Here is a 19,337-nt window from a genome sequence, read left to right as displayed (position 1 = left end):
CATTTCCAATCGAAATGCAATTCTTGCAATATTTTTAATGGACCAAGATCACTGCATCGAAACGACTGACAACACCGTTTAAACGTGGCCATGAATGTGCATTAAGCGCACTTTGTAACGCCATTTACAAGGGTCATCACGATCGGAGAGATCAGCTCGATTAAAATAATTACAACCGCGTGGATACGAGGGATTCGTGTCTCTGGAAACCTGAAAAAAAAAAAAAAAAAAGAAAAAGAAAAAGGAAAAAAAATATTACTACGCCAAATAACAGTATCAGAGATCTCGAGGAGATCAGATGATAATCTTTATGCTACAGTAGCTGGCACGCAGCGTGTTTCTTTGATACAATTCTTCAAACCCAGCAGGATTGATGCACGAGATTGGTATTTCCGCGAACAAAATGTGTGTGCGGCAAGAGGTCGTCCGGGGGCGAAGCGTTTGCAGGCAAGAAGAACGAGCGGCCAGGAACGAGGACAAAGGAGTCGCGTCGACGCCCCGTGGCCCCGTAGGTGCATCCACGATATCATCTACCCATGTTCCTCTGCGTTATGCTTATGCTCGTGCATACGTAAAAGATGCGCGAGGTTGGAGCCGCTGCAGCATTTTATCCGGTCCCGGTGCAAACTGCAAAAGAGTTCGTGTGATCTACCGCCCAGTGATATGTCGCCGCCGGGATTCCAAAAGAGAACCGCAGACTTTCTTACCTCTTCTCCGTCCCTCCTCCTTTTATAATTCTGGCCGACCGTTTGTTCTCGCGCCATTTTAATTAATTCTTGAACAATGCGACGGTGGAATGATTTTTTATTGTACACGATTATCCGAGCGTGTACAAGAATTCATTATGTAATGTATGGTTTCCGCCAACTTCTTTTACTCTCTCCGCAGCAACAACCTGAAATGTTACTTCGGCCGCACGCTTGCTCGTTTGTGTACGAACGAGAATCCTGGCTCGCAAACAAGGCGCGCCTTTATTAATTGCCAAAGCTTCGAGAACGAGTTCATTCACGAAACACGGGTTTTACTCTTCCTCTTCGAATTGTTCCCATTTTTCTCGTTCCCGATATAATTCGAGATGAATGGATTCGAAATTTCGATAAATCCTTTTCGAATGGAATATGGAATAGTTTGGAAAACAGGCTATTGTTCATTTCGTACACTCTCATTCTATTGATAGAGGTATTGTACCATGTTATTTGTATTTGAAACAAGACCAAATTGCAGAACAGATCCATGAATGTAGTACGATTGGTACAACGGAACGAATAATCGACACTGTTCGCGATTCAGATCCAAATTCGCCAATAACCAATAATTAGATCAACAAATTAACCAAATTTACTGAATCTATGATTTCATCTAATTAATTTAAAGGCAATAAATGATCTGATAACGAGATATACAATAAATTGGATCTATAAAATCACTAAAAAATTCACTTCATTCTTCTTTCTTAACCTAACCTAATTTAATCAATCTTCTTTCTATTCAATTCACATTCACGAATTCAACTTCTTGTCCGAATATTGATATAAAATTCTCTTTGCTTCTATTAGAACGTAGATATTTTATAATCCAAAAAACGAGACACAATAAAAGCATTGGCATCACGCTCAATTTTTGCCGAAAAATTCGTTGATTCGAAATGGAAAGTCGCGAGTAGAGGCGCAAATGCGCTCGATTCGCAGCGTCTCTAGTGGCAAAAAGCAGCATCTAGATCATGCTGTCCTTTCCACGGATGGCAAGCGACGCCGCACTGTAACAGTAAATTCGAGGCTGAACCCGATGATGGACTTCGCGCTCTCTATAGTTTTTGCCATATAAAGGGTCGCAATGGTATCGTGGTATCCGACAGGATTCGACTTTATATATTCGTCCATAATTGGAGCGACTGCACTCACTCCAATTGGCTACGGATATAAAACATCCCGTATAAAGAGCGTACTTTGGTGGGTTTCTTGCGTTGTTTTTAGTCCCCGTACCTTTGGTGGTCTCGTTAGAAGGACAGTGGGAGGTCTTTGGGAAAAACGGCAATAACACGCAACAAAGTCCTCGCGTTTCTAGCCGATCTCATCGTTTCTGATCCCCTAAAAACCCAACGAGACACAATAAAAAAATTCGACGAAACCAGTAGTCGAAGCTCACGTGACCTCGTATCGTTCGTCTGCGCAATTATCATAGTATTATACATTATATACATGTATCGAGATAGCTTTAATCAATTTTGAAATAATTATCGCGATTACACAGATAACGGGAAAAAATAAATTTTAAAAGTATTCGAAAATAAGGTGGAACATTGAAAAGAGAAAGTAACCGGTTATTGAGGTTATGTCATACGCAGTATACGAGCAAAAGAATATAAATTCGAATACATCGAGAAAAAAATTGAGAAAATAATAACTTTTAACCCCATATTTCATCTTTGACAATACAATTATGATAATATAACCCATTTAAAAAAATTTATAACTTTTCTTATTTTGCTTCATATATATTTTTGATTCGTGAAACGATAAATCTGAGTGAAATAAAAGAAATATATTTAAAAAGAAACGCAATAATTCAAGAAAATGGGTAGATATCTATTCTACTATCGAAGCAATATTGTAGAATAGCGAGAGCTTCCTTTTGATGGGCTATGTACTTAAGTATACTTACATCGCACGGCAACGAACGTAAAACGTTTCGGTGAACAGAGTTATGGGCTCTAATGAGTCGAGGGGTTAAAGCGCGAGTCCCGAGATCCTCATGGCAAAAGAAGAGAGCTAAAACCGTATCGGACCGTTCAATCTATCCTGACTACCGTTTACCACGGCATCGTTTAAAGTGGCCACAGGTGCTCGCCCGTATACCATACCGCCCGTACCAAAAAAAAAAAAAAAAAAAAAAAAGGAGGAAGGAACGGATATAAGGACTGTGAGGCCGGAGGGGACGATGTCGTCGAGTATGAGATGTAATGTTTGGCTTTCTCATAGTTTTGCCGGGATGATTTTTAATACTTGATCGGTGCCGGCTCGGGTTTGTCGGCGGAAAGCCAGCTCAGAACTTCAAAGATTCGCGATCGACCACTTGGCTCTATACAGGCATTACATATTATCATGGCTGGTATCCAACCGAAGCGCGCGTGTCCCCTTGGTTCACGTCGTAAAGCGGCTTTCCGTGCATACAAAGTCGAGGGCTCAACCAACACTTTACGGGGTCGCGTTGTCGTTGGTTGGGCTAGAGGTCCGTGAAAAGAGCAAAGTATACCTTGGCGTACGCGGCTAATAGCTCGGCATTTTTTCTCCCGCAATACATATACCATGGAAATTGACCGGCTGTTTGAACGTTTCATGCGAAACATTTAATGTGGGATCGTAGATCAATATATCGCATTAAATAGATCGAAAGTACCTTGACAGGTGTTTATTTTTCACAACATGCATTTCAATTATGATAACATTACAGTTTGGGAATTTTTTCGCAGTTAAAATGTGTTCAAATATTATTTGAAGACGAGGGAACAACGAGATATTTCGAGGTAATCCAAAAATATATCAACGAATTTTTCAGAACGACTAACGACAGACCCAGTCATTCAGATCAATGCGACACCAATTGCGTTTATCGATGCGCCCGACGTTCCACGAGAATGTCGCAGTCTGGTGCGATCAATCTTTGACATCGATGTGACAGCTCATGCTATTTCAGAGTGTGTCCCGCGCGATAATAGCGACTGCCAAGTGGCGACTATTAGTAGAATTTTAAGCCAGATACGCCAATCGACGCGAGCGACAGGAGTCAAATTAAAACGCATCCAATAGGGAGAATTCGCAAAATAAAAAAAAAACAGAGAGAGAGAGAGATAAAAGCGGAGCAAGCTGAATTGGAACGTACCGATGGTACGAAGAAGGGCAGAAAGTACTATCAACGATTCGTGTCGCTGTCAGTAACGACGCATTAACGCATTCATATCTCGCATTCCAACCCTTCGTTCGACTGCTGCTCCATGTCCACACACTCGTTCTTTCGTACGCGTCCGCATGTAGCTCGCGAACATTCGAAAAATATCCGAGACGATCGGAGTGCTACATAACCAAAGAACGTGTTAATTACGTGTCAACTTGTAAAACTCGCGAAAACTCTCTACGATATGATGTTTTATTCGTATGCCAAGTATCAGTGGCAAAAAGTGTGTCACTAAATATAAGGGTTCGTTGATGTATTATACGTTAACTGGAATCACGCTCAAGGTGGCAGTACGAACGGGCGTCTATCGCGCGAATCACTCTTCTAGAGTATTACAATTTGTCATGCGAAATAACGAACGTCGCAAGAAACAGTGGAAAAAGTTGCGAGCGAGTTACGACGGTGACAGCGTGTAATAACGGCGGTTGGTAAACCGGCAATTTAACTCTTGTAAAGTATTTTTCTCGCGTTTCACGACTTCTGCACAATATGAATACGCGATGGCGATAAGTACAATTAACTTTTAACTCACCTGCGCCTTTATTATGCAATCAGTCACGAAGAGTCCTCGAGAAATTTTACCTCGATTGAAGAAGGAAAGCAATCAAAGACAAAGTATCAAGATCAAAGTTTAATTGCACGTTTCGTGCATATGTTTGGAATACAGGGTCTCTCAGTAATAGATGACCGAACGTTGATACGGCATTTTATTCCTAAAGATAAGAAAAGTATCATGTAAAATTCATTTTTTCAGAAAACAGGTGTAAATTTCATTAAAATAAAAAGATAATAGCAATACCTCTTATAATATAATAAAGATGAAAGATTGTATCACAATTTGTCGTTTTTGACGATTATGTAATTTCAATAACAAAAATTATTGCAAAATGAAAAATATAATAGAGAGTTGTTCCATACGTATCATGTACGCCTTCGGTTTCCAATTAACTTTTACTCGAGATATTCCGACTTTTATAGTTTTCTATAAAGCATCGTCGGACCAATTATATTCAAGTAAACGAATGCTCGCTTTTCATTGGTGCAACGGTGCTACATTCGTTGTTACATTCGATCTTTTTCCGTTACCTACTATATAAAATATTCGCGTTTCGTTACAATTAGTATAATAATGCAAAATAATTATATAATATATAATTATATATTTAATATAAGTAATTATATATTTAATATAATATATATATCTTTTGAAATTCAAAACTTAATTCACTGCATAACTGTGAATTTGATCGTGCAGTATCCCCACTCCTGACGTCATCGCAACACCATCCATCTAATTTTTAGGCTGTCAGTCCACGCGAGCACGTCGGTAATGTTGGTTTATATTTTCTAACCTCGCGTGACATTCTTTGTTTCGTTATACTGTGTTAACGATATATATAACAACAGTGATGGAAAATTCGTGGAATAAATTTTCGATTACAAATCGTAACATTTGAGGGCGAATACATACGACGTAAATTTACGCGTGTCGATTAGTGAAAGACGTAAACATATCGAGCCACGCATTCGCCACAGTTCTTCGAGCTATGGAAGAACGAACAACGTACGGATCGTCGAGAGATCGAGGCATCCTTTGCGAGTTCGAGGTTCGCGTTGTCCCAGGGAATCCGCTATGCCGCCCACGTCGTCGCCGATTACTGGGAGGTATACGTGAAAGGTAAGGGCAGTTCGATCGAGGATAACGATCGTTTATCGGCGCCAATGAACTATCGTCCTCTTGTCGACAGATCGATTCGAGGAAATGGAGAATTGCGGTAATTGCGATAAGTAACGCGATACACGATCGTTAGAAAGAACGATTTCGCGGTGGAGAAAGATGTTAATCGCTCGTACAAAAAATTTAAAACATTTATAGATATCTGAACCATTCGATTCACAGATCGAGGATAATTCTCGCGTCGCGAAATTGCGTCGTTGTTAATATTTTCTAAGATGGCGTCGCTCAAAGAAAATTTCGTGGTTAACCTATGAAGATAGAATAATGTCGAGCATAAGTGTACAAAACCACATTATTCGAATAGTATACAAAGTATCGAATAATATATTGAAAATTTTTTATATTTAAGAAAATCAAAAATGTGAAATAGTAATTTTTAATATAAATCGATTGTGAAATTGTATATATGTACTTGTACAAGTAAAAAGAATTGGTTGAATGGATTTTTTTATACATAATTATTCGGTTCGTACATATTATTTATTTCATTCCATTTCGTTTAATTTGTTATTATTAATTATCTGTTGCGTAATTAATTAATATTTGGCATTTTAAGAATGTTTTTTAACTTTTATAAATCAGTAATAGAACTAGTTACTTTTTGAGTAGGTACCATAATTTTTTAGTAAAATAATATATTGTTGTGATAATTATCATTTATTTTAATGAAATTTTAATAAAATATTTACAATATAATTGAAGTAGTATAGATAATTTGTAATTTATAAATTGTCTATAAATATAAAATAATACAAAGAAAAATTTCAATCGAGATTGTTCTCCTCTCAAATACATAAAACTTCACAATCAATTTCTTCAAAAACGAAGCCTTGTATTAATCTTCTTCACATTTCCTTCCTCTTCAATTTTCCATTCCTCTTCAATTCTTACCACGATATGCACTCCACCCTACATATGAGAAAAAGGGACATCGAGGGGAAGCAGCAAGCAAACGAGCCACGTAAAAAACAAGAAGCATGACGGAATATAAGTGAAATCGCAATAATTACAGGCGGCACGGATCGCAAATCCTGCAATACGGTAGTCAGTAGGCGGTATGGCCTACCAACAGGCGCATACAGGTATACGCAAGCTCTTTGTCGGACGGAGGTGGAGTACGGGTTATATTGGCGCCACCTCCTGCACGGTTAAGCGAGCGACTAGGGCAGACTTACGCCTTACGCCTCTCTCACTCCAACCCCACCCTCTGCCTCGCTATGCTATCTCGCTCGATCTCCCTTTCTCTCTCCCTCTCTCCCTCCTTTCTCCAACTCCACAGTCCGTCGCTCCTCGTTCTCCCTCGGTGCTTTTCCCTCCCCTCCGCTCCGCTCTCTCTTCAACTCTTTTCTCTCTCTCTCTCTCTTTCTCCTTCCCTCTTTCTCTACCCTCCCGCCCCTTCCTCGTACATGGCTCGCTCGCTCGCTCGCGCGCTCTCTGCCCTCCTCTCGTCCCTCTCTCCTCGCTGATGCTGCAACTCCGGCTCGGCTAACCCAACCTAACCCGCGGGCCAACTTCATTCCACGCCGACTGACCACCACCGACGGCCGTCGTCGTCCTCGACGCCGTCGTCGTCGTCATAGAACGCGGGTCACGCGACACGCCGTGTCGACGTCGTTACCGTGTGTTCGTGCGTTCTCCGTTCGGTTTTTTCGCGGGTCTTCCGACGACTATCCTCGAACGTTATATATATATATATATATATATACATATATATACACATATATATATATACATATATACATATATGTATATATATATATCTGGTTCACGACAGTGATAGGGAAACGGCCAACGTGTGAGGGGGAGAAAGAGGGAAGGCTAAGAAACGGTGAGAGAGAGGGAGGGAGATAGATAGTGACCAAGTGCGACGAAATATAGTTTTTCCGACCGAACCGTTCAAGGGAGGAAATCGGGAGAAATCTGGGAACCAGACACCCGGCGTGGAGACACGGATTGATCCAGACGTCCCGCCGCGCGGATTTAGTGTCCCGTTTCGACCCTTACACATTTCGACTGTGGAACGAGGAGGAAGCGAAAGAGGAGGGACGATCATGGACATATCGGAAGATTGTTGGGAGCACGTGGGACTGCTTCAAGAGGTCTCCGCCGCGGAACCACCCCCGCCACCACCCGCTCCCGACTTCCTAATTCAGCAACAGGAGGTGAGCAGTCCGTTTCTTTTTCTTCTTCGATTCTTCGGTTTCGCGATCGAGCGTTCTTCGATCGATACGATTCGAGAGAAAAAAGCGCGGGAGATTGAACGCGTTATAATTTTTTTGCAAAGTGTCGATTTAAACGTCCGTTTTATACTTTTATTTTATTTTATCGTTAATACGTTAGCTATTTACGTTATTTTTTTATTATTTGTGGAAAAGTATATATGGTTATTAAGATAATATTACAAGGAGACATGGTATAATTATTGCTTAATTACTTGAGATAAAGGGATACATATAATTGACATTACTAATTATCGTTAGTGACGTAAGATTTTTAATTTTGTACTTATCAGTCATTATTTTGCGCGATATCACTAGATTTTCTTCCGTTCTTAAGTAGGATAGAACAAAAAAAATCAAAAATAGGCTAGTTATGATAGATAAAAGAAATCGGTTGATCGTTTGATTTTTCTTTGGAACATGGTGTTTAAATTAACTGGAACTTGTATATTTAATAAAGCTAAAGTATTTAAAGTAATTTATATGCACGTACTTCACGCAGGTGAAGTATACACTGTCACACGTTATCATAATAACGCGTAGTGTGTGCTGGTTTTGTTTCGTTGGAAACAAACGTAGACATTCCATAAAGCGACCGTTTCAAAAATGGTTGTCGAAATTGGTAACAACGATAGCGTAAATTAATTTAATAATCATCGTGAATATCCAACATGTTGGTGGAATTGATATTTCATACGAAACGGACGAATGAGATCGATAAAAAAAACGTTCGAACGATTCTATTCTCGGGTGGGAATGTTTTGTACAACGACCACTTCGTTAACGAATTTCAATTGTAGATATGAAATCAAATCTCTGTTACCCTCTAATTGATGCATTACGAATTAAAACCGCACGGTGCACGCGATCATCTAGTATTATATAGCTTTTATCGCGATATTTCGATGGCATCGCTGCACTTTTCTCTCGAACAATTTCGCCAACGACATCGAATCACTTTTATCGAATTAATCGTCCGATATATAGCCTCTTAGTTCACACCAATTATTCCCAACGTGCATCAAAATCTTCAATTACACATTTCGAATTTCGAATCTCGAAGCATATCGCTTCCTCTGTACTTATTTTATTTTAAATAATATCTATAAAGGGCGTGGAAATTTGATTCTCATTTTGCCTCTCGACAAAATGACAGTTAACGAAAGACACGAAGAGGTATTGAGAAGCCGAACATTTGAAAAAATTTATGACGTATTGTTACCGTGTGAAACTAGTCGCCTCGGTGGTGGGGATAACTCCTTTAACACGCATCCGCAAGAAGTGGCCGCGCATATAACGAATTAAATACCGTAATTCTCTGCCCTTCTAAAAGCATCGTGTATCCAAGCTGGACGTGACAGGACTTCGAAATCGAAAGAACCGCAGCTGTCCCTCCCGTTCTTTCGATTTCTCTGTTTGTTTAAGCAGAGCAGCCGGTAATAATCGTGCGATCAATCGGTAACGAAGAATTTAGATATCATTATGGTGTTCGGGAGAGGGAACGTGACGGTTGACCTGTGGGTCGAGATCTAAGAGTGGGGGGGGGGGAGATGAACGGAAGGCACGGGCACTCATTCCGTTTCAATTTCGGTGTAACGAGCCTCTCTCGCGGTTGAACGGTATGGATCCATAGAGAGCCCTGTAATCATTCCGGAAATTATAGGCATTTATCCGCGGCATGAATGAACGGATAGGAAAGTTTAAGAAGATATCGGTGGCATCGAAGTGCGTCAGAGGCGCGTGCACGGTCCCCTTTGGAGAACTCTCGCCCCTTCTGCCAATTTCTAGAGGCACCTGCAGCTGTACAAGACTCGATCGAGAGGCCCAGATTCATGTATTCCGTTCTTCTTCTCTTTTTTCTTCTTCGTTATTTTTTTTTTTTTTATTATTTTTTTAATTCTTTTTTGGGGTACGTGTGCGTGCACATGGACGAAATTCTGGGACACGAACTATGTATCGAGGCTCGGTTAATTCTTCCTTCCCGACGGTAATAACTGCGCCAACATAAGTTGCAATCAGCTGTCCGTACGTATGGGTGTGTACATTACGCGGCACGCATACTCGCGTGTGCATTATTATGATAAACGATTATATTATATAGGGTGTTCCAATTTTTATGTGCAAAGTTTGTCAGTACGTAATATCCTTATAAATAATAATGATGGTTATACGAAGCAAATATTTCAACAGATTTTTAATCATAGATCGTGCGAGGATCGTTGTGATAAATTATCATATTGTATAGGGTGTTCCACTTTTTAAGTGCTAAAATTTTTCAATACGTAAGATTTCTACAATTAGAAACAGAATAGAAGTAGAAACAATTACCTCGGTGATTTCTAGCGTTCATTATCTTATCGAAGCTGACGATGACAAGTGAAAAAGTGGGGGGAAAAAAAATAGAAACAGATAAATCAAAGGAAACAAAAAAAAAAAAAAATGAAGGAGAATACGTACAACAGATTTACGAAACATAAATTAAAAATTTTAGAATAAACTGTAACATTTAGTTTCGTTTCTATCTATCTTCTATAAATCGCAGGAAGGATAATAATGGAGAAAAAAACTTTTTAAAAAATACATTCGCCTAACTTTTTAAAGCTACTCGACGGACGGTTAAAATTCATCGTTGCTTATACGCGACGTCGAGCGTGAAAAAGAAACTGTACACCCTGTATACACGTATGGATGTACACTCGGCGCCGTGTAGAATTCTCGAGAGCCTCTGCCGTTATTATTATTAAATTGCTTCCTTAGTGCACGCGAAGAATTATAAACAACTGATACACAGCCTTGCAGCGTTGTTACTCTTCCCCCCGGCTGATTTTAATACGTTTCAGAAGATTAAAACATTAAGTGTTCTTCTTCTTTCTACGAGATTTGATTGTAAAAATTATCGGAACGACGTGGACACGTTGCACAACAATTGTTATTACGAGGAAACGTTCGATCTCGAATAAAGGAATCGAGCGTTTGGGGGAAGGGGGGGAGATAATTACGCGCTTAATTTTAATTTTAATTTACAATAATATTTTTTTCTAATTTCTTAAATTTGGATTAATGTGTCCATCTATAATACGATGTCAAAATTCTTTGTTTAAATTGTTCGTTTATAATCGTGTTTGTGAAAATTGAATTTTGTACGATATAAACATCCATAGTCGTGTTAGGATGAAAATAGATCGCGTCTATCTTGATCTTTATAATTAAATTTAACTTTATTTAGAGAGAATAAAATTGATTAGAATATTATTATTAGAGTTCGAGTTATAAACACAATGCATAATTTTATTAATTGCATTAAAAACGTTTCTCGAGGTTAAATAAATTAAATTAGTTAAATAAAATTGAGGGTATTTAAGAAAGATTCGTAAACAAACACGAGAATTAATTGTACTATTTCCTTGAATCTCTAATTACTTAAATCAATAAATAAAATTGGCATTAAGAAAACAATAAACTCATGACGAATATCACGTTTCATCTTATATCCAAAAACCGTTTGAATAAATAGATAAAAATCAATCCATGTTTTCCATTGAATAATTAAAAATAAAGGTAAAATATTAAGAAGACAGATATAAAATTAATGTTCTATAATCGTTTTGCATCTTTATTTGCATTGTTCAAGGCCCGTTTAAATAAAGATAAATAAGTTAAATTAAAAAAGGGGGACAAGGTGAAAAAAAAAAAAAAAAAGAAAGAAAGGGAGAGAGGAGAAAAAACGCACACGAGGAAGGAATACGAAAATCGAGGATCGAGGATCGAACTCGTGTTCACCTATGCTCGAGTAATGAGTCCCGATATTCCCACACGGGCCCATTCTGGCCCGCCGTGGGAAACTCATACGTGAGTCGTATCCCTCCGCCGAGAGACTTGTCCGTTTTTCGACCGGCTCTCGATTATTTCCGATCGTGCAAGCTGCGAATATTATTTTATTTTATTTTTTATCTTAAAATGATATTTTCCAGAATCATAGTTTTCATTTAGAAGAAATACAGTTTGGGAAATTATTATTTATTGTAAATTTCATTTTACAAACTTTTTTTTTTTTTTCACTGAGTAATGAGAGAAAATCTTAAGCAAATTCGCATTAAGAATGACAGTAACACGAGTTCTCGAGAAAAATTCGAATCCAACTTTAAAAAACTTAACCCCTTTTTTAAAAAAAAATATTTCCTCCATCAACGCTTATTTTTCAACTTTTTCCCATCCTCTCATTAAAAAAAAAATCGTACAAACGCGTAGAGGGAGAAGGGTAGAAAAATTCGTCCGTGATTTTTTAATTCCTACGATCGAAGGGTGGTGGTTAGGGATGACACCGAAAAAACGACACTTGATGGAAAAGAATACGAGGCACAGAGCACGTAGCAACTTCGTGAGAGAACTCGGCCGATTCGTACGATAACGACGGCGTACGAGCTGCTTCCGAATTGCTTCCTTTGCCGCGGCGTATGTCGTCGTGAAAATTGAAATGAGAAGTGGAACGAGGCCTGCCTGCCTCCGTTGCGATTCGCACGTCCGTGGAATTCCACGGACGATCCCAAGACAGATTGCAAGAACGCCCTCTGCTCTGATCCCCGATGCAAACCGATCGCCGATGCTAAGATATTCTGTTCTTCGCCGAATCGGAATGCGACGCGCGCCAATCCATCGTGTCCACAATTGCCGGGAAAATGAGAGAAGCGATTATAAATGCTGTGAACCTTCCAAGATTCTAACAGATTCGCCGAGTTTTAATAATTGGATATATATTTTTATTCAGGCCTGAAACGTGTTCAAGAAAGTATCGTTCGAAAAAGAAACTTTGTATTTTTTTTTTTTTTTTTTTTTTTTTTTGCTCCTTGTCGGTTACCTTGCTTGGGATCGATCGAAACGAAGCCCACTTGGGAATGGAATTTTATTCGATATACGCAACAATTATCCCCTAATTTTTCCTACCATGAAAAAATTAATTTGTAAAAATATTGCTCGTTCTTCGAGAAAAAATATATTTTGAACATGTTTAAATTCATATTATATATTAGTTTATCGATCATATCGCGGTATGTTGCACGTTACGAATTAACTATGACTTTATCACGGGAAATCTGTTTATTACACACAATTACTTGACACTTAAAAATATCACGGTTAATATGCAACATATTTTTCTCGTGTCATTTATGTAAATGGGCCCAGTCGTGTATAATAAACAACTCGCGCGAGTTCATTTATCATTTTAAATAAAATAAACTCCTCGAGTGAATTTATCCAAAAAAAAAAAAAAAAAAAAAATCACCGTAAAATTTCATGATAAATTTCATACGTGTGGAATCTAGCAATCGTTCTTATCGGTACACTTCATCTCTCTCTCGCTCTCTGGGCGACAATTATTTTTCCCTTAATGCCGCCCCTAAATATCCCCGAGATCGCTTTATGTCCCCCCGTTAGAACTTGGGGTACCACTCGACGATACGAGTCCAGATTCGAGCGTAAACCGACGAACAAGATTCCCGGTGAAATTTATTAGCTAACCGTAAATTATAGCACGATACACCTGTGCTTTACCACGTTCGGACTTGTCTCAGGCCCGATCACTTCACGAAGCGTCTCTTTATAAGCCCCGAGACTTCCACTTCCGGCCGAAACACGGAACCCCTTTGATATCAGTGCTCTCGAATCCTCTCGCTACTTCTCGAATAGCTTTCGAAAGAAGGCGGTTTCGTTATCCGGATAATCTTGACGTTTCAACGTTGCTCCGTAAGGATACGTAACACCTTTACCACTTTAATCCAAACGCCAGCTGCAACTTGTGCTCTTGCCTTTTAATTCCTCCGGGTCCGGATCCGATCGCTTTGTATTAATTAGGGTTGATTAACAGCCGACAATTAAGGGATCTCCGCAGATACGATCCGAAAATATTCGTGAAATTCCGAATCTTTGTTATCTTATTTGCCGAATTATTTCTTGGGTTTTTGGAAGGGAAGATCAATTAGTTTCGAAAAAATCAAGTTGTTACAAATCGTAGTACGTATTTTAATCTAACAATTGAAACGAGTGTTATTCACTTGGAAAGATTCAATATCGATTAGAAAAACCTATCAAATTTTTCGATACATTGTTCAAAAGCTTTAGAGACATTAAGAGTGGATTACTGTTAGTTTTTTTTTTTTGAGAAACTTTATGAACTTGTATTACATTTTTTATTATTAGTTACCCAGTCTCTATTACATCTCTTACATATCTCTAAGAGATATTATACAGAGCTAGTACGAGGTATACGATTCCCTAAAGACGGTGCTGCCATCATTTGCCAATTTCGAAGATCGTTTGAAGCGGACAGATAATACCTGTCTCGTTTATAAACCGACTGTCTCGCTAACTGACCTATTTCGAGGATTCCTTGGAGTGTAATGTCTCAGGCTATTGTCTGTTCAAGCTGAATGGACGACAGGGTAATGGCGGGCTTTACGATTTAGAGATTTAATATTCGCGCGGTAAGTGGCCGCCGCGGCTTGTGGGCCGCTTTACAACGCGTCCGGGCCAGATTTACCCGTTTACGGTCCAATTTACTGTCATGGTTAAAACCGTGCCGCGTGAATCACGTGGAAAGAATCGTCCATGTTCACGCGAAAACCGGCATAAATCCCCTTCCAGTATTTATTCGTTACAGTCTTGTACTACCTTCCTTCGAATATTTGTGGAAATTGAAATTTTGTCATTGTCTTTCTACAGTCATTTTTAAGACGAATAAATTAGAGCGTATAAAATATATACGTGCTTTCTACATTGACTTAAAGACGAGAGTATTTCTACGTATCACGAAAAATGCAAAAAATACGAAACTCGATCTTAATCTTAATATTGTCACGCGACAATCGTAAAAAAAATGACATTTAGAAAAATAATTAAAGAAGAAACAAAAGTCCAAACAAATTTGAAACGAATTTATTTATATATCTCGGTTCCGTGTGAAATTATTCGCTTATTCGGGTGCAAAGACGATTCCACCCGAATATGATCGACGACTCCCGAACATAGTCGATGATTCCCGACGTATATCCACGAGAAGTGCGTATAAGAAAATACTGTATATATCGGTTTCACGGATAGAAAAATCCCTCGTCCAAGAAAATAAGCCGCACGAATACGCATAATTACAATCGTGCCGATGAAATATGAATGCAGTTAATCAAAACGCTTTTATTCGAGCGCGTTTCTCTTCGGTGAGGGAAAAAAAGTGAAAAAGAGAGGAAGGGGAAACATTACACGCTACACACCTTTGGCATCAATCTTCTCCAAATCGGGCTGGAATTATCGGGCATCGCGCGAGATGCATGAAACGATACGATACATCGTTTCTCTCTTTTTCTTTCTCTCTCTTTCTCCTACTCTCTTGATACTACTAAATTTCGTACCGGCTTGATACCATCTTCCCACAATCTAAGCGTCCCACGCAGAGAGCTCCCATGGCGCTTCGAAGAGGGGAAAGATGTCGCTAGACGGGACGCTCCATCGGGCGTTCCGCTCGATGATATCTCCTTTTCCCGAACGCTCGTTGCGACTGTTCACACGGCGTGCAAGTAACACACCCTGATATTCCGCGATCCTCTTCGAGCCAGGATACGCACTTGTCGTTCAGCCACTTGTCGCCCTTCCTGCTTCCACAGGCTCCGGTTTCACCCTCCGATAGTCGTGCGTTACTACCATCGGGGCGGTGAATGGAGGCTTTCTTCGACTGAAAACACGCGACACGTGCATCGACCGGACACGTGCGTCCACCTCCGGTTCCATGCTCGCCGGAACCCCGTGGTTATGGTCTTATGACCATATTCTCACTATTGCTGTTCGAGGGCTTACCGCTACAATAACACGGTCTCCCTGTCTACGGAACTACACACGATCTTCCGTTTCTATTATCGAAAGCGTTGGATCCCATAATTGAATTTAACAAAAATTATTTTTTTACGTTTTCAAGTCTATTATTTTTAATGTCTATTATTTTTCTTGATCTCATTTGATTCTCTGACGTCGGCTCACGGATTTTTATTAGTTCTAACGAGATAAGCCAATTTGTACGAACACAAATATATCTATCTATATAGTCACGCGCATGTTTATAATTAAATGAACTCGTGAGCGGAGAAGCTTATCACCCTTTTGCCAATGTATCAGCAACGTACAGTATATTACATTTTTCAATATCTAAAACAGGAAAATCGTCATCACCCTACCGATGAATCTGATTATATACATATATATATGTATATGAAAATATTTCTTAAAGATTTCTTCAACCTTTTTTCCCACGTTACAATCCCTAGCAGTGTACTACCAAGCGATACTAAGACCCTCGCTCGAAGGTGCAGGAAAATTGGCTGGCTCCAGAACACATTCGTCCCGTTGGGTCTAAACAAAGGTTGAACCGCAAACTGTTGCGTGAAAATAGCCGCGTGTCGCTTAATAAAGGAGGGGGGAAGAAGGCTATAGAGCGTGTGCGTGTGATAAAGCCGGCCCCTCTTCTAGGCGCGCGTTGACGCGCGTCGAGATAAATCCACCCTCGTGGAGCGTGCTGCGGCCGGGGAGAGGGTCGTTCAATTAGAGAGAAAGCGGCCCCCTTTCTTCGCCGAGAGGCAGCTCGCCTCTTTACGGGCAAGGGTCGAAAACTTTTTCAAGGAACGGGACGGAAGAGGCGGAAAAAAAAAAAAGAGAGAAAAGGAAGGGGAAGGGCTGAGAGTGCAGTTCTCTCGGGGGAGGGGGGGAGGGGGGGTGGAAGTCAAAGGGAAAAGAACGAGGGGGGAAAAAAAAAAAAAAAAAAAAGGAAGAGACACGAGATGAGGGGGAGAGGAAGCTTCCAGTTGGAAAATGGAGAGAGAGGTCGCCTCGAGACAGAGGTGTGTGCGTGATACACGAGTGGCCGCAACGACACAGAAAAGATTTTTACTGCTCGCGGGAGAGATTGAGCGATGCTTGCTGCGCGTCACGACTCTCCCTCCCTCCCTCTCTCTCTCTCTCTCTCTCTCTCTCTCTCTCTCTCTCTCTCGCGGTGCTTTTGTCTAGGAGGCTCAGAGTTACGGAGTACCAGGAGTGCCATAATCATCCCTGTATTTCTCGATTGGTGGACACTTTACAGCGTGGTTTTTCCCGGTACAAAGACATCACGTTCTCCATACTCGAGGATCTACTGTCGCCTCGTGTCTCCTCTCGGATGCAATTCCTTTTTTCTTTTTTAGCAACAAGTGGTCGACCTGCACTCTTACTACCGTATACACAGGTTCGATTATCCGTGATATTACAATGGGTGATAAAAAAATTCGCTTTTGTGAAAGTCAATTTTTAATCACGGTATTAGTTGTAAATTATTTGAAAAAATTCATTTGTATCGTTCGTTTATTTTAACAAAATTCGCTTGAAATATTCTTCGAGCGGAGAAAAAATTGTCATATTTTTTTTTTTCAACGGAATCATTACAATATAATCGATACGAGATCACGGTTTGTCAGAGGCACAATTCCTCGCAACAGAGCATTGCTCTATTCTCGCCAATGTATTCCCGTTTCCTGAACTAAAGCCAAAGCCATACCTGTAAAACTCTTTATGATTTCTACAGGCTTCCCCGATCGGAACGCTCTAACGCTCTCTCTATATCGACTTCCAATGACGAAGAAATAAAGAAAGAAAGAAAGAAAAAGAAAAGGAAAGAAGCGATAGGTATAGAGCAATTTGGAAACGCTCGACATGACAGAGGAGGTGTACCAATGAGCCGGATGGAGAACGACCCTCGAGCGTCTATAAGAGAGGAGGGGGTTACTTGGTCCCAAACCACCCAGTTTCCCGCTTATTCAGCAATGATTCAATTCGGATGTGCTTTTTACCGCCCAAAAGCGGTAAGCTTCGATGGGTGGTGGTTACCGCGGTTGCAGGCCAACCGAAAAGAAGGGGGGGGGATTGAAGAGGGGTTGGAAACAGATTGGTCGGAATTCAGCCACCCTCCTTTCAACCTCTTTTCGCCTCGTCTCACTCCACTGTGTGTCAGGGAGGGGGAGGGAGGGGTTTCGTGAGAGAAAAACCGAGAGAGGATAAAGTCGACTAACCAACAAGTCGTTCCTTTAATTCGACTTGCTAGTTTTCTTTTCTTTTCTTTCTTTCTTTCTTTTTTTTTTTTTTTTCTTCTCGCTCGGTGAAACGCACCCTCGATGGTACAATATATATACCACCTGTCCTCCGGATCTTTTTCGCTTGATAACGGAACTTCTTGCGCGTTTACTTGATGTCGGGCGCCTTTATCGAGCGCCATCTACTTAACGTAATTTTTATGCATATATCGAGGGGACCCTCGGTTCATTGATGGAACGTGAACTGGAACGGGTCGGAACCTCTTTGTGAAGCCTTATTTGTCTTTGTATGATGGACTGTGTTTGTGGGACTGTGTTGTCGGTGGGTTATGAATATAATTGAGGTGTTTTCCTTCAAGGGGAAAGGAGGGTTTAATTAGCCGCCATTATTGAATAATATTCCTTTTTGATGCTTTGTATTTAAAATAATATTTAGCCCAGAGTGTATATATATTCACGTTAAAATATATTCGACTTTAATTAACCGCCATTATAGATACTTTATATTTAAAATATATTTAAACCGTTTGGTTTACGTGTATGTCGTATACGTGAGTTTAATTAACCGCCATTATCGAGTAACCATCTTTTCTGATATTTTTATATTTAAATACAGGATATTAATATATTCGTGGAACATCTTTCGAAGGTTGTTGATTTTTTAAAAGGCAGTAACAAACAGAAAAATTGATGTACAAAAATTTCGTTCGAGACTTATTTATTAAGCAATTGAAGTTTACAGTAGACGAAGGGAGATAAGGATAGACAGAGAGAGACAGAGAGAGAGAGAAAGAGAGAGAGAGACGTGTCTCTGTTACACCATTCTTATAACTGAATGAGCAAGTTTTGTATTTGTTTTGATCTTTGGAATCTATCCTCAAAGATGTCCCACGAATATATTAATACACAATTGTATTTAATTTAATTTATATATCCTGTGTACATGGCTAAGTTATTACACGTACACATATATTTGCATCATAAACATTTTTATATATTTATTTAATGTACATGACAGGATAATTTAGAATACGTAGGTTAATTAGGTTAGTCGACACTAGATGGCTTCATAGAGCAATGTTGTGTTGATATATAGAGAATGTGATTACAATTGCGTCCGTCATTGTTTCGTCACTTTTATCGCACATTTTACCATTTTAACACGAATGACAAATTAAACGATGCAACGTTGAAATTGTTATTGGGAAATCGGTGAATTCTTCGCGATACATAAATTACCACACAAATAGATAAATTTTTGTTAGCAATGAGAAATATTTTCTCTATTCATTCACGTTTTTTTTCTATTTTTTTTTTTTTTTTTTTTTTTTT

The 19,337-nt window shown here is 39.6% G+C and overlaps 2 protein-coding genes across 3 annotated transcripts in view; both read left to right on the top strand.

Moving 5' to 3' along the window:
* Positions 1-5,498: 5,498 nt before the first annotated feature.
* Positions 5,499-6,861, top strand: LOC122710710. The gene is made up of 3 exons (XM_043928741.1): positions 5,499-5,629; positions 6,272-6,294; positions 6,702-6,861. Exons 1-3 carry the CDS (start codon positions 5,499-5,501, stop codon positions 6,839-6,841), a joined length of 294 nt encoding a protein of 97 aa, XP_043784676.1. The 3' UTR covers positions 6,842-6,861.
* Positions 6,862-7,569: 708 nt separating this feature from the next.
* Positions 7,570-19,337, top strand: part of LOC122710626 (homeobox protein caupolican-like) — a 91,590-nt gene continuing 79,822 nt past the window's right edge. For both annotated transcript variants that reach the window (XM_043928593.1, XM_043928594.1), the window contains exon 1: positions 7,570-7,851. In XM_043928593.1, coding sequence (XP_043784528.1) covers positions 7,741-7,851 — 111 coding nt within the window. In that variant the 5' untranslated portion in view covers positions 7,570-7,740. The remainder of the gene's footprint in view (positions 7,852-19,337) is intronic.

The sequence above is a fragment of the Apis laboriosa genome, unplaced genomic scaffold, assembly GCF_014066325.1.
Source record: "Apis laboriosa isolate Shangri-la unplaced genomic scaffold, ASM1406632v1 scaffold14_cov150, whole genome shotgun sequence".
NCBI classification, from domain to species: Eukaryota; Metazoa; Arthropoda; class Insecta; order Hymenoptera; family Apidae; genus Apis; species Apis laboriosa.
The sequence above is the reverse complement of the archived record's forward strand: the minus strand, read 5'-3'. Positions and strand labels throughout refer to the sequence as shown.

Excerpts from the sequence above, each read along its gene's own strand:
- LOC122710710 (XM_043928741.1), top strand. The coding sequence starts at position 5,499 with ATGGAAGAACGAACAACGTACGGATCGTCGAGAGATCGAGGCATCCTT. Across the intron at positions 5,630-6,271 it reads CTGGGAGGTATACGTGAAAG|TAATAGAACTAGTTACTTTT; the intron begins GTAAGGGCAGTT and ends TTTATAAATCAG. Across the intron at positions 6,295-6,701 it reads TAGAACTAGTTACTTTTTGA|GCGGCACGGATCGCAAATCC; the intron begins GTAGGTACCATA and ends CAATAATTACAG.